The sequence below is a fragment of the Anarhichas minor genome, unplaced genomic scaffold (genome assembly GCF_050575085.1).
Source record: "Anarhichas minor isolate MPS153535 unplaced genomic scaffold, ASM5057508v1 ptg000033l, whole genome shotgun sequence".
Lineage (NCBI taxonomy): Eukaryota > Metazoa > Chordata > Actinopteri > Perciformes > Anarhichadidae > Anarhichas > Anarhichas minor.
This window is the reverse complement of record NW_027466479.1, coordinates 9,315,646-9,328,976: the sequence shown is the minus strand read 5'-3', so window position 1 is coordinate 9,328,976 and position 13,331 is coordinate 9,315,646. Positions and strand designations below refer to the sequence as shown.

General features: G+C 43.5%; 1 protein-coding gene across 1 annotated transcript; it reads right to left on the bottom strand.

Moving 5' to 3' along the window:
- Positions 1-6,603: 6,603 nt before the first annotated feature.
- On the bottom strand, positions 6,604-11,256 carry eomesa (eomesodermin homolog a). Its single transcript, XM_076105943.1, has 6 exons — positions 9,536-11,256; positions 8,975-9,129; positions 8,158-8,279; positions 7,763-7,921; positions 7,522-7,583; positions 6,604-7,406 (listed from the first exon to the last, which is right to left on the bottom strand). Exons 1-6 carry the CDS (start codon positions 10,243-10,245, stop codon positions 6,656-6,658), a joined length of 1,959 nt encoding a protein of 652 aa, XP_075962058.1. The 5' UTR covers positions 10,246-11,256; the 3' UTR covers positions 6,604-6,655.
- Between the last annotated feature and the right edge of the window lie 2,075 nt (positions 11,257-13,331).

Here is a 13,331-nt window from a genome sequence, read left to right as displayed (position 1 = left end):
GGCAAAGTAACAAAAGCAATGGAAAGGAATACCATTACCAACCGACAGGTCTAAGACAACAACCAAAATGTAGCCTTAAAGTTATTTTGATCATGTTAGAGATTTATTTACACTAGCAGTATTAACACAGTCAAATAATACCTGTATTCTCAACATTTCACAAATACACACAATTGTATGTACATAAATGCATATACAATGTATCTGTACAATGTACAATGTAATATTTATATTACAATTACATTGTTATAAGATGTTTATTATGACCTGAAGTTATTCGCTTCTAAGTTATTCACTTCTAAATAAAAATAAATCACAAATGTTAGATAACGGACAGACGAGAGTAATAAGGTTGTAATAAGTTTGATAATGGCTAAGCATTCAAACACTGTAGATTTTTAAATCTACACAGACTTACTTTATAAAGGATTTCAATATAAGAGTTTACTGGCCTTTTCCGCCAAAAAATTACATGACCTGCCATGACATGCCTGCGAATCATCCGATATTGATATTACAGTACATTCAAATTATTATAGGCTATTATAATGTCAAATTTTAAAACAAATCAGAAATTTGAAATTAAATCCTTATTATCCCACACCTTCCTGACACATGCTTGCCATCCACCTTCCACAAAACAACCTTTGCTTATCATGTTGTTATAATTTCTTACTATGTAATAACTCCCTTCCACCAGCAGATGGCAATGCTGTATTAACCATTTCTCCTGTGTAAGAAAGCAGTCGACCACCAGACGTGAACATATTTAATTCACTCTTTAGAGGCAGGCAACCCTTTCAGTTTCACTCTTTTACTTCTGGTCTTTTATGCTAAATAATTAATCAATTAGCATCAGACATTTGTTGTGATTGTGATGTGATGGATCACAAACTAAACATAAAAAATAAGAAAGTGTTTTGAGCCTCGGTGTAAAACATATGGTTGGTTAAGTTGGAGTGGATACACAATATGGTGCTCTTAGTCTTTGCAATTACCTTTAATAACCTTATAGGAATCAACTGTAGGACCACCCTTCTTACAGAGCTGTGGGATTTGGTACATATACTTTTTTTTAAATAGAAAGTTAACTTCCATTACAGTGAACACCATCAGTCAGTAGCATTATGCCAAAATCACTTTGTGATCGTGTCATACATTGTATTGCAATGGAGTACAAATACCGTCAGGCGTGGGCAAACAGCAAAAGTAGTCTGTTCTTTCTGTTCATGGGAGTCTTCCTTTAAATAGAGGCCCGTTCCTCACCCACCCATCAACCTCCGGCATAATCACGCGGCAGCTCAGAAATAGAACTGCGAGGTGGGAGATCAAAATATCACCTCTTAATTGTACCCCGAGTCTTAAAGATGCTGAGAGCCCATTAGCGCACAACGAAGAGTGCTGTGTACTGCTCCTGAAACATGCATCTGCATAATGAATCTGGGAGATGAGTCAGAAGTTAGACAAGTGGAAGAAGCGCTACACTGGCATCCACCTGTGCTGAGGGACTCACGCAAAAAGATGCAGACTGCAAGGTGTGGTGATGCTGAGAGAGAAAGTTTTCTTTTCCGAACCTTCAGAAAGAAAACAAGAAAAGCAGAGTGAAGAGTGTAGTCGTACTGAACTTACCGTAGCGGAAGAAATACAACCCTTGTCTCTTAATGTAAAATGTAAACTCCAGAACTAATGGCTGCAGAACTTGTAGAACGTGTGCAAAGGTTACACAGGCATTTTGCATTTAGCTTTGAGCAGCAAGAGGCGACAGTTCGGAGAGAGTAACATGTGAGGTGCAAGCCACCAAATTAATATTGACTGTGTCATGTTTGGTCCCATGGCTGCAGAAATGAAGAGTCCCTCTCTCCCAGAAGGTTTAGTGGATGATGTTTTTTCTCCTGTGGCGAGGCCTTCTGATGGTGCCAGGAGAGAAAGACCAGAATGTGACATACCCAAATCTGTCGGAGCGCTCCATCAAAGTGCCAATGCATTGATTTTGACCACAGATCTATTCCACGCGGCTGCCTCTGCACGCCCTGACCCAACACATCGCTCTCAAGACCAGGGTCCTGCTGGAGCCTTAGTGCCCCTGAAACCTGTTCAACTCCTCCGGGACACTCAGAGGAGGTGGAATGGGAGGGAGGGGTAGAGGCCAGTGACCAGCATGGTGTACCCAAATCGACTCTGGGATGGGTAGATGGTGGGAGGGGTAGGCTGCGTAGATGGTAAATGGTGGTGGTGGTCAGAAGGGGAAAAGAAAGGGAGGGGGGGTCCGGCCTGTTGAGGTGCGTCCCACTGCCCTCGAGAGGGAACACGGGGGTTTGAAATCAATGTGCTGTTAAGTGCAGCTTAGCCGCGGGATACTCACTCCAACGTTATCCACGCACCAGTGAGTCCGGGCCCTGCCTGCGCGCTGCACACGCCGTCTGAGGGCAAAGACACACGAGGGCCCGGCCTGGCCTCCGGTTCCTCTCACCTCCGTGCTCTCTGCCAACACTCAACGCCCTTCTGCAAACAGTTGTGGCCCCGCCAACTTGAGACTCATCTCACACCAGGGTCTCACTTCAGCAGACCTGCGAGCATTACACCCGCACTTAAGTCAGCCCACCCCCCCTATTTACTGCTGATTAATCAGGTCCAAATAAAGCATTGTGTTGTGTACATCGACACCTGGGGCGAGCTAAAAGGAGAGCCTTTGTCAGCATCATTAGGACTGTAAATGCCCATGACCTCTACTTGAAAACACAAAGAACATGTGCTCATTACACGCAAAACAGAACATTGCATCGCGTGCCAGAGAATATCTACATGTACTGTATGTGTTGGGCTACTTTTACAATATAATATAGCACACTGGACCTGGTTCCTGGCTTTAGTGTGGGCCTGCGTGTGTCTGCAGTGTCCATCGTTTCCCTACAGTTAAAAAGATCTGACTCACGTCGACTAATGACATTAAACTCAAGATGTTTGAGAAAGTCTTTGTAAAATAAAAAGCCATTAACTAGATGATGCGTGAATACATCACAAAGCAGCAGAGTGGCCATACGAGGCTCAAACCGTCCCTGAGGAACAATTCCACAGTAATTCTAACTGGCTTGATAAGCATTTAACAGAGGTGACATTTATCAACACATCAAAAGGGGAAATGTAGTGTGAAGAGGAAACATAATCGCCACCGTCTCACTCGTGCTCGTCTGTGGGATACTTAAAAAAAAAGGGGGGGGGGGGGGGGGGGCGTCTTAAAGAAATGTTGACCCAGACACACGTCTGCCTGTGGCTGCATTTAGCCAGTGAGAGCAGTAATAGTGTGTGACTGAAGGTGAGGAAACCGCCTCAGGCCTTCATCTGTGTTTAGATGTCAGCCCTCCTTGGGTACAATGTCTCCGTAGCCTCCGTGGCCTTTCCTACATCAACTCTCAACGTGGTCGCCAATGGGCGGCCTGGGGGAAGGTTGGTCACACACATGAAGCAAGAAGAAGTTTTGCTAAAGCGCTTTAAATCCTGCAAACCTCTGGATTGTTTCTCCCAGGCCTTACTGACAACGACAGCAGAACCCAGTCAATTACTGAGATTGTAGCCAGCAATGTTAACAACGGCAGTCAATTCTTCAGGCCTCATCCCGATGCGCATAGAGCGAGTCAACATGGTCTGAATTTGCGGTAGCATGCTGTAGAGGTGTCTATTGATTACTGTACTTCTTGCATGAATGGGTTGAGAAAGACACAATTTATCGACTTGTTGCTCGGTTGTTGTTTTGGAGTTGTCGAGAGCTCCCATGAATCACCTGGAATATCCTTTGAATAAATAATACGAGGATTGTTGAGAGAGCTGCAGTGGAGACCGAGGACGATGTTTTGTAGTTTAGATGCAAGATGCACGTCCCTGTATGTGTATGGAAGTCATGCTGTCGCTGGGTATGAGGTTGCATTCCAGTGGGAGGACGGCAGACATTACATATGCAGTGCCGTCATGCGTTTGACGAGCCATTCAAACAGATAGATGCACCTTGAAGCGTGTACGTGTGCTTGGGTTTGGTTGTGTGTGTGCTGGAAAGACAAATTCCAGCAATCATGTGTTTATTGGAAGTTAAACTGCAGTATTTCTAATGATTGGTGTGAAATACATATCACCCATGCAAATTCGTAGGTCAATACAAAGCACTAGAATTGTGTTACTAGCATCCTAAACACTGCATTATTTTAAAAGCAAGTTGTAACAACAGGATTAAGGACCATTAAGCGCTGAACATTGTCCTGACCCTGAACGACAATTCTTTGGTTGATGCAATTCCCTCGTTTGATTTGTCGCCTCTTTAACTTCTATTGTTGTTTATACAGCTTTTTGCTGTTTTGTTTTTTTAAGTTTGTCATTTATGTTTTTAATGTGGCGCTCGTGTGAACCTTTTACGCTGCCATCTTGGCCAGGGCCCCCTTTTAAATGAGACTCAAAATCTCAATGCGATGATCCTAACGGTTAAATAAAAATAAAATAAGCGGACCTTATTCTGAGATTTGCGCCATTTCCACTAAACTGTAGGTCAGTTATGGGTTATAAATTAAGGGCGTGTGAAATTCTAATTGTTTTTCCCCTCCCATCGTCAGGGTGTCAATTACTGTCACATCGCTGCAACTCTCTTTCGCTAGTTGTCCACTCATAATCTTGATTCTCCACCTCACCACCACCGAGGAAGCAGAGGTCAAGGCAGCATGAAAAGGAGAAGAAAAACATCGTCAGATTCTCAGAAATACAATTTGCTGACACGCACAAGTGCAAACATTTATACTCTCTCAGCTCGAACATCCCCCCCCCCCCCCCCCAAGAGGCTTTTTCTTACAGCTTTCCTGAGAGGCCAGGGCAATCAAGCACTCTACCTTGTTAGGAGGTGTTAATTGGAGTTAGTGAGACTCCTCACTTTGTCAAGGAGTCTGACAACAGAATTAATTAGAATTCCAGTATGCAAATCAATTCAAACTGGAGTCGTTATGGGGGAGGATTCAAAGTATTTTCACTTGAAGAAAAACAGGTGTTGAGAACATGAGCCAAGTAGTCTCTGTGTGAATATTATGACTTCTCTTTTCATGAGTTTGAACTCCACTAATCCACTTTTGAGAGGCGTATAAATAGAGGTGTTTGGCTGTGCGTTGCCCTTAGCTGGGTGGCCGACGGACCGTTTTTCATTTAGCCTGTTTTCATATCTTCTAAGTACACATGCCTCGCAATGCAGTTGCACTACTTGGGTAAATGATAAAATGCGTGAAACCGCCATGGCAACAACAGAAGGAATGGTAGGACTGTGTGCTTTTCACCTAGCTGGGTCTATGTTGTGAGTCATGTCATCTAAAAAAAACATGTAAATCTCTTATTTAAATCACACTTCGCTCACTTGAATTGTGAGCTGTGGCGTTACCTCGTCGCACTCATTTGTTGCTTGAAGAGGATTGCTCAGCTCTTTTGTGCATAAACATCATGGGCTCTGAGAATTTCAATAAAACATACCAAAAAAACAAAACAATAGTGCTTACTGACTGTGACCTTAAAACAGAAAGAGGCTTTCACACACTATATGCCCTTATCATCTTCTGTTGTTTACTATGCATATGATTATTTGGATTTATGATACCCGATTACAAGTCTTTACATATGAAAATATTCTGAAAAATGATGCTACATGTGCTTTATTAGCAGAGAAGGGTGATAGATTTAAGACAGCAGAAGCTTATCCAATTCTAAGTGACAAAGGAGCGTCGCTTGAAATTAATTCCGTACTCAATTGCAGTTGGTCTCAAATCGCTTACAGGAGAAATGTTGATTAATAATCTTTAAAAAATGCCTTAATTTGAATGCAAAATTGGGTCAATTTTACCACTGCGCCGCTCCATTTGAAAGCATGGTCTTATTCATATTTTATAATGTAGGCTTGTTGCTATGTCAACTTGTTTGCAGCAATCACACAGGGGAGCCTTTATTTTAGAGGCCCAAATTCATGGCCTCTATAACAAGCCATAAAAATACAGCATAGGGTTACAGGCACCGCCACTCATTCACTGCATAACACACACTTTTGATTTGTTTTCATCAGAAAATGTATCAGATCCAGTCATTTCAGTTCCAGCAGCGACTGTACATTTAGAAAATGCATGCGTAGACTTTTATCTACAGCTGATACAACGTATAGATTATTTTAAGAGCTGCCAAAGGCCCGTCTTATTCATTCACTGTGGACATGGGACGTTAAAACATACCGAGGCAGACATTTGGACAGCTGCTTTGTGAAAAGCCGTTTTATTATCCATTTAATAACACCTCCATGAAGACAATTTGTACAAGATACATCACATTCTAAAGTGCACGAATACTGTACAACGGAAATGACTTAAATACGCAGGGGGAAGAAAAAAAAAGAAGAAAATTCACATTTGTAAAAAAAGTAAAAGTTGTAAAAATAAATGATTAAAAAGGGACATGCTTTTTCAAAAAACAACAATCACTATGCATGTTTTTGCTCAGGTATGTGAGAGGGGCTGGCCTGGGAAAATAACCGTGTGCAGCTTGCTTGGGGGGGGGGGGGGGGGGGACACTAAGCTTTGGCACCTTTAGAGAAAAGAGAAAACAGACATTAACAGGGAATGAAGAATTATATTTAGTTTAAATAAATACAGTCTTAGGGGCTTGTGTAGAATGCATAATAACCCATGCCTTTTGGGTTGTCCTTGTACTCTTCTGTAGTCAAGTCCTCACACTTGATGGTGGGGGAGTTCTCTGTGCTTGAGCCCCCAGGGGACATCCTGCGCCGCTTGCACACCACGGAGTACACGCCGGAATCGCTAGAGTCCACCGATTTCAGCGAGTGGGACGTCTCGATCCAGGTCGAGGCGGGAGGCGCGCTTTCCTCGGGCAGCTTGTCTTTTGTGGCCCCCAGCTGGTCCTCCGGGAAGGCTGGGGGGCTTGGACGAGGGGACCAGGGCAGGCCCGTGGTCATCTTGCGCTGGTAAGAGCTTCTGGTGCCCCAGCCCGCAGCCATGGAGGCGAAGGCCGAGTCTGGGTAGTAGCTGAGGGCGTGGGATGTCTGCAGGGACAGGGGCTTGATGCCGTAGGACAGCAGGCTGCTGGTGGAATAGTCATTCTCGTAGGACAGATCCAGCTTGTTGGAGCCCGGCTGCTGGACTGGGGGGACGAACCAGCGCTGGGCAGAGGCCGCAGCGCTGACGTCCTCGCTCTGCGGGGAGAGGAGGCTGTTGGTTTGGGGGACGGCCCGCTCACTGGCGTAGAAGCGGTTCTGAGGCAGGTTGTTGACGAACTGGTCCTGAAAGAAAGGCTGCATGGCGTAGCGGGCCCCGGGCACAATCTGGGTGGAGCGGGGGGAGTCCGTGGGGGACGGAGTCAACCGGTCACTCTCTGGGGCCGTGTACATCCTGTTCGACCAAAAAACGAGAACACGAGAAAAATTCAGCATCCGAGACATGCATCAAATAGCGTACCACAGGAAAAAACAGATCAACCACACTGCTTGAACTGCAAGACACGTACGAGTCATAGTTGTCCCGGAAGCCTTTCGCAAAAGGGTTGTGATCTATCTTCAGCTGTGTGATCTAAAAACAAACAAACAAAAAAGAAATCTTGCATCAATAATGTGAGAGAGCAATACTAAAGAATGACTTTTTTTTTATAAAACTAAGCATAAATGCATGCATTGCATCTAAACAGCTAAATACATTTGAATTCTAAATCACAAATAATAAATGTATAATGTATACATTGCAGTGCTTACATCTGTGTTCTGGTACGCAGTGACGGCTATAAACTGGTTCTCTGGGAAGGTGAAGGTCTGAGTTCTGGCCTCGTTGCTCATGTCCTCCACTCCGTCTTCCGTCACCTCCACAATGTGCAGTCGCGGTTGGTATTTATGAAGCGACTGCAGGACGATCATCTGCAGAAGAGAGACGTGTGATGAGTGCAACGCCGGAGATTTCACAACAGGCTGCGTGAATTGATTTGTGCTCTTTTTTAATTAAAAAATAAAATGGAGTGCTCAAATATCTTTGAAAAAAGACTGCAGTCATGCTTGAAAGTTATAGTACTTACACAATTATTTGCAGTTAGTTAAAATCAGAAACAATATTGGCGAATGGAAAATTTGGAGCGTGTCAGAAATGCACATCTTACCTGTGTGTTGTTGTTGTTGGCCCCTTTATTGTTGGTCAGCTTCAACTTGCCAAAAGAGATTTCTTGCCTCATCCAGTGAGCACCAGTGTTTGGAGATTCAGGATGAACATACATTTTGTTACCTGAAATTGAAATAACGCAGTTAGTAATATGCAAAACAGAAAGAATAATACATCATATCCTGCTTTTTTTTTTACATTATGCATATTATACATTATGCATAATAATAAAGATCTTTGGGGAAAATCGAATTAAAATACATAAAACAGGAATTATTATTAAATGATGTTATTTTAATGAAAACATTAATTGAAAGTAGATTCAAGACAGACTAATGGAATTTATTGAAATCAAATTCAAAAGTTCCGTTTTAAAAGATGCTGAAAATGATACATTTTCTTCTCATAATATTTCTCTTAACAATAAATTATCAAATGAAGAATAATCATTTTAATCCATCTAGTACTAGTCATTTGAAAAGACAAGTTTCACACTAGAGTTGGTTCTCTGAGATGAGTCTAAATTATTGCATTATATGCATTTATTAAACACTACAAAACATTTCAAAACATTTTGCAAAAATGGGTAAAAATAATTATAATAAATTAAAAGAACCATCTTTATTTCCAAACAATCTTAATCTTTGACACTCAAATTTGATTCTCACTTCATCAAGCTCTCAGGACTGAATGCTACATTGTTGTATTATTTATTTCTAACCATGTTTCATTCCTTTCCCGATTTCTTTTTCAATCTTTTATTTAACAACATACATATCTGCCAGAGACAAATACGTTTTCTTGAATCTCTAACTCACCTTGCATATTATTGTCTGCTTTCCCACAAGTGACCCACTTCCCTCCCTGAAAGCGCCAGTGATTTGGGTCAGCCAAAATAACTTCTACAAAGACATTGTAGTGGGCCGTGAGGTTGAGTCCAGTGATGTTGAAGCTGAGGAATGGGAACATCCGTCTAGAAAAGACGAAAAAAAAAAAAAAAAACAGGAGTAATTAACAGATGTGCTCATAAAAGCAGGAAAACAAAGCTCATGTCATGTGTGGCACTTGGCAAAGTGCCTCTCTAATATTAGATTTTAAATAATTGTACATTTCATCATTGTCATGTTTAGTCTGCTGTGTAGTTGTGCATTTACAATTTACCAGAAACGAAAACTTGCAATTTAAAAGTTCAGAACCACAAACAAAATGCGTAAAAGGAAGATAGGAATCCTGTGCGTAAAATGTTGGTCATGCGTAAAGAAGTGGTATGAAAATGACCGGTGTCATGAGAAATAGAGTCTAAACAGGCTGACGGGAAATATTAAAACGAATTTCACATTCTGCACATGTCGTGTGCTTAAATTGGGCCTTCTGCTTACCTGCCCTGTTTGGTGATGATCATCTCGGTCTGGTGCCGGTGGAATTTCAGCCACAGAGGTCGGTTGCACAGATAGACCTGCGCTCTGGCTCCGGCGGCAGACCCCGGCAGAGACATGGAGCCAATGCCCGTCCCCGTCCCGGGATAGGAGGGGTACAAACAGCCCGGGCCCTGGCTGAACTGGTACCCTCCGCTGCTAAACTGACTCCGGCCGGTGCACATGGACGAGGAGGAGAAGCCCGTGGGCGGCAGGACGGATCCGTAATGAAGTGAAGCCGGGTACCTGGAGCCGCTGGACCCGGTGTACACCGAGCCGGTCTGTCCTGCGTAAGGAAAGAGGGAACAGGGGCTTGCCATGTCGGAACTCGCCTGTGCGGACGAGATGAAGTATCTGTCGGAGCCCAGTTCTTCTATGTTGTAACGCCGACCGCTCGTCAACTCGTCCTCGCCGAGCACCGGGGAGCCTTTCCTCCCATCGGGCCCGGCTTTAGCGAAAGTGTCCCCCTCTGCCTCACCCAGCATCCCGTTCCCTACCCCGCTCAGGTACTTCTTAGGGGCACTGATGGATTCCGATTCCGTCCGGTCGACTTCTTGGTAGTCAAGCTGCGATGACGGCCTCGGGCTGTTGTTGGCACTGTCCGACGACGAAAGATTGTAAAAGGTCTTGGGTAAACTGATGCTGGCGCTGGGAAGGATGTTCTCTAACTGCATTGTTTAGACCTTGCAATACAATAAAAAGAGTGTCGAGAGTTTCCAGAGGAGTGAATCTCAGCCAAAGGAGGCGACGCGACCAACCGGCGCCCTGGTAGTTTCTGGCTCTGCACGCCTCCCTCCCTTACGAATGATGGAAGGAGGTTAAACCGGCTCCTCGCCTACGGACGTTCGGATCAGATTCTAGGCTGGACACTGAGTGTTCAGCGGCTCTTATAAAGATGTAGTTCTCCACGCACCCAACTGATTGTGAGCGAGAGGGGAGGAGCTCTTGGAGAAGCACGCGGGCGCACCAGCCCGCTCCGCAGCCAATGGTCGCACCACTCTAATTCAATTAGAAAGCGTTTGGTGGAAATAATATCAGGAGGAAAAATGTCTTTACGAGTGTTGTTACGTTTATTTTCACTCTCACGTCCCGGGTGCAGATTTGAGCGAAGTGGCGATCGCTCCACGCGCCACGCATCCAGGATTTTAAAAAACAATAAATTACAAGAGCAAACAAGCTTCAGTTTGCTGTCAAACATGAGTGAAAATCATTTCTAAGAGGCCAAAACGACAACCAGTGTCTCTGCACATTTTACCCACAAATCAAGTCTCTAAAAAAATAAGTCGCACTTCACCAGTCCTGCATTCCCCACCGCGCACGCTTCTAATCCTCGATAAACTTTCGGCTTCAAGTCATCACGTAAAATGTACATTCACATACGGCTTGTCAGATTACTTCCACACTCACTCAACCAACCAAGACGTATCCTCGATGAATAGCAAAACACCGAGACCCGTTCCCCTCAACGTGTCGTTGAGAATGAAAAAAAAAAAAAAATCCCATGTGCACCTTATTTCCTATAATTGGCCTCTGTCGCCTCTTCCACTTCTTCAGTATTGGCTCTAGTAAAACAATTGACCGTAAAAATGGGCTCAAAAGGAACACCTGCAAATGAAAAAAGACGATTTTTATTTTGACTTAATTTGTTTCTGCTTAAGAGGGAAAAAACGGCGAGTATTATTCGAGCTTCCTTCTCCCTTTCTCAGGTGGCAAATGCATGTTTTTTGTTAGAGCTTTAATTCCCTTCAGATACTGAAAGAAATAGAAATTGAAATTAATCTTATTTTTCTTATTTTCTACCTTTTTAAGTTTTAATCCAATATTTGAATTATTGTTAAATTGGTCACTAAATAAAACGCCAAAAATGCTTTACTTATATCAAAGATATTAACAGTAGGTGGATATTCTTAGACACAATTGGATCTATTTCCTAATTTAACTGAATTAAAATACAATATGAAACCGTTCAAATTAGTTTGAGTAGATTTAGGATGTAGGAAATCAATGTCATATTAATAGGCTACATATGGGGATGAGCTCTCTGAAAGCAGACAAGTGATTTTCTATTTTCTTTAAAATTTAGCATTTAAAGTAACGGGGTTAAAAAAGAGGCGAACTGCCGTTTGTAAATGATGGTAAATAAATGGCCCTTAAAACCACTGAAATTCGGACAACGGTAGGCCTATATACTATACAGGACTGAGAGAACGGAGAGAACACTGCACAAGTCTGCTGCATGACTCCCGGTGAAGAAACGATAACGACAACAACAAAAAGGACACATAGTCACAGTTGTTGGGTTATAATTCAAAAAAGAAATGAACAAAAATCAAACCTGTTTACTGAACATAAGGTCGTTTTAAATTGCCCACGTCTGTGTCTGAAACACAAACAACAAACGCGCACACACGCTGAAGGAGCGAGTGAGAGAGACCCGAAAGCTCCCGAAACCAGAAATAATCAAAGAAACATGTCGCACCTCAAACGGCGTTCATACGGCCCCCGGACATCATCATAAGCGGATTTGTCAGCAGTGGAGCGGAGACAGCGCCCTCTAGTGAGCGACCAGGACAACTGGGGAAATTTCCCATCGTTGGTTATATTCAAATAACTCAACACTGTAAGAGAGGTGCATGCAGGCTCTCACTTTCTCCACTTGCATCTCTCACTTTGCAGCATCTTCCACTGCAGCGAACTCAGCTTGTGTGTGTGTGTGTGTGTGTGTGTGTGCCTGTGTGTGGGCAGTCTGGGCATTTGTGTCTTAAAGTAAGCTGAAGGGAGAGGAGGGGGTGAGATGAATTTGGGGAAAATGGGGATACAGATCTGTGAAAAGCTGTGGGAGAGTCTCTGCTGGAGGCAGATTGGCTGGTGTCATAAATGGGACAGTGGAGCTGGCTGTTGGGCCATCAGGGGACCAGAGCTACATGCACACGGCACACAATCTGTCAATCAAAGACCGGAGAGCCGTCCCAGACTGCCTTCACAGAGGCGGGGAACACCAAACATTCGACAATAGAGATCAAGCTACTTCTTTTTTTTCTCTCCAAATGGCTCGGGGAAGAAAAGCAATTCTATTATTTATTTTTTTGACCTGTCTCTCCAACAGAGAGTCTCACTTATCTGCAGCCATGACCAAATCCTATGTTTTCCCCAGTCGTCCTCCTTCCTTCTGCTTTTTGCGACGATTGCAGAATTCCACAGGGGACATTGTGAGAAAGTGCCACCGGAGCAGCTTTGGGTTTTTTTTTTGTGAAATGTAAAATTTCATTTCAGCAGAATCAGAAGGAGCTACTGTTTGTGAAGGCCCGTTTTTCCATGAATCCCGAGGGCTTTGATGCAAAAAGGAAAAATTAACAAGTATGCATTGTGAGGATCACCATGGGCCTGATCCAGGATTAAGAATGATATACTTTATGTCAGTGTGTTAATGTCCTCTCTCTCTCTCTCTCTCTCTCTCTCTCTCTCTCTCTCTCTCTCTCACACTCACACTCACACACACACACACACGTAGCAGAGGTGCTGCTCTCTTGACTCAGTGTTGCTGCAGTCGTTCTATAATTGGAGGCTAAATCTCTAGTTCAAAGGAAGAACAAAAGTCGAGCATTTCACACCTGAGCTGTCAACACCTCGTTAGTGCAATCTCTTATTCGATGGACCCTTGCATGATCAGCAACATTCTAATAAATGATGTTAAGAGCAAGTTTTTATTTGGCTTTCACGCCACCCACAAGATGCCATGCAGGCACCTGAACTGTTTCGC

What these genes read in the sequence shown, in the direction of transcription:
- eomesa (XM_076105943.1), bottom strand. Translation starts at nt 10,245, where the DNA reads ATGCAGTTAGAGAACATCCTTCCCAGCGCCAGCATCAGTTTACCCAAG. An exon ending in AGCAGACAATAATATGCAAG is followed by an intron (nt 8,280 to 8,974) that starts GTGAGTTAGAGA and finishes TTTCAATTTCAG; the next exon opens with GTAACAAAATGTATGTTCAT. An exon ending in CTGCGTACCAGAACACAGAT is followed by an intron (nt 7,584 to 7,762) that starts GTAAGCACTGCA and finishes GTTTGTTTTTAG; the next exon opens with ATCACACAGCTGAAGATAGA.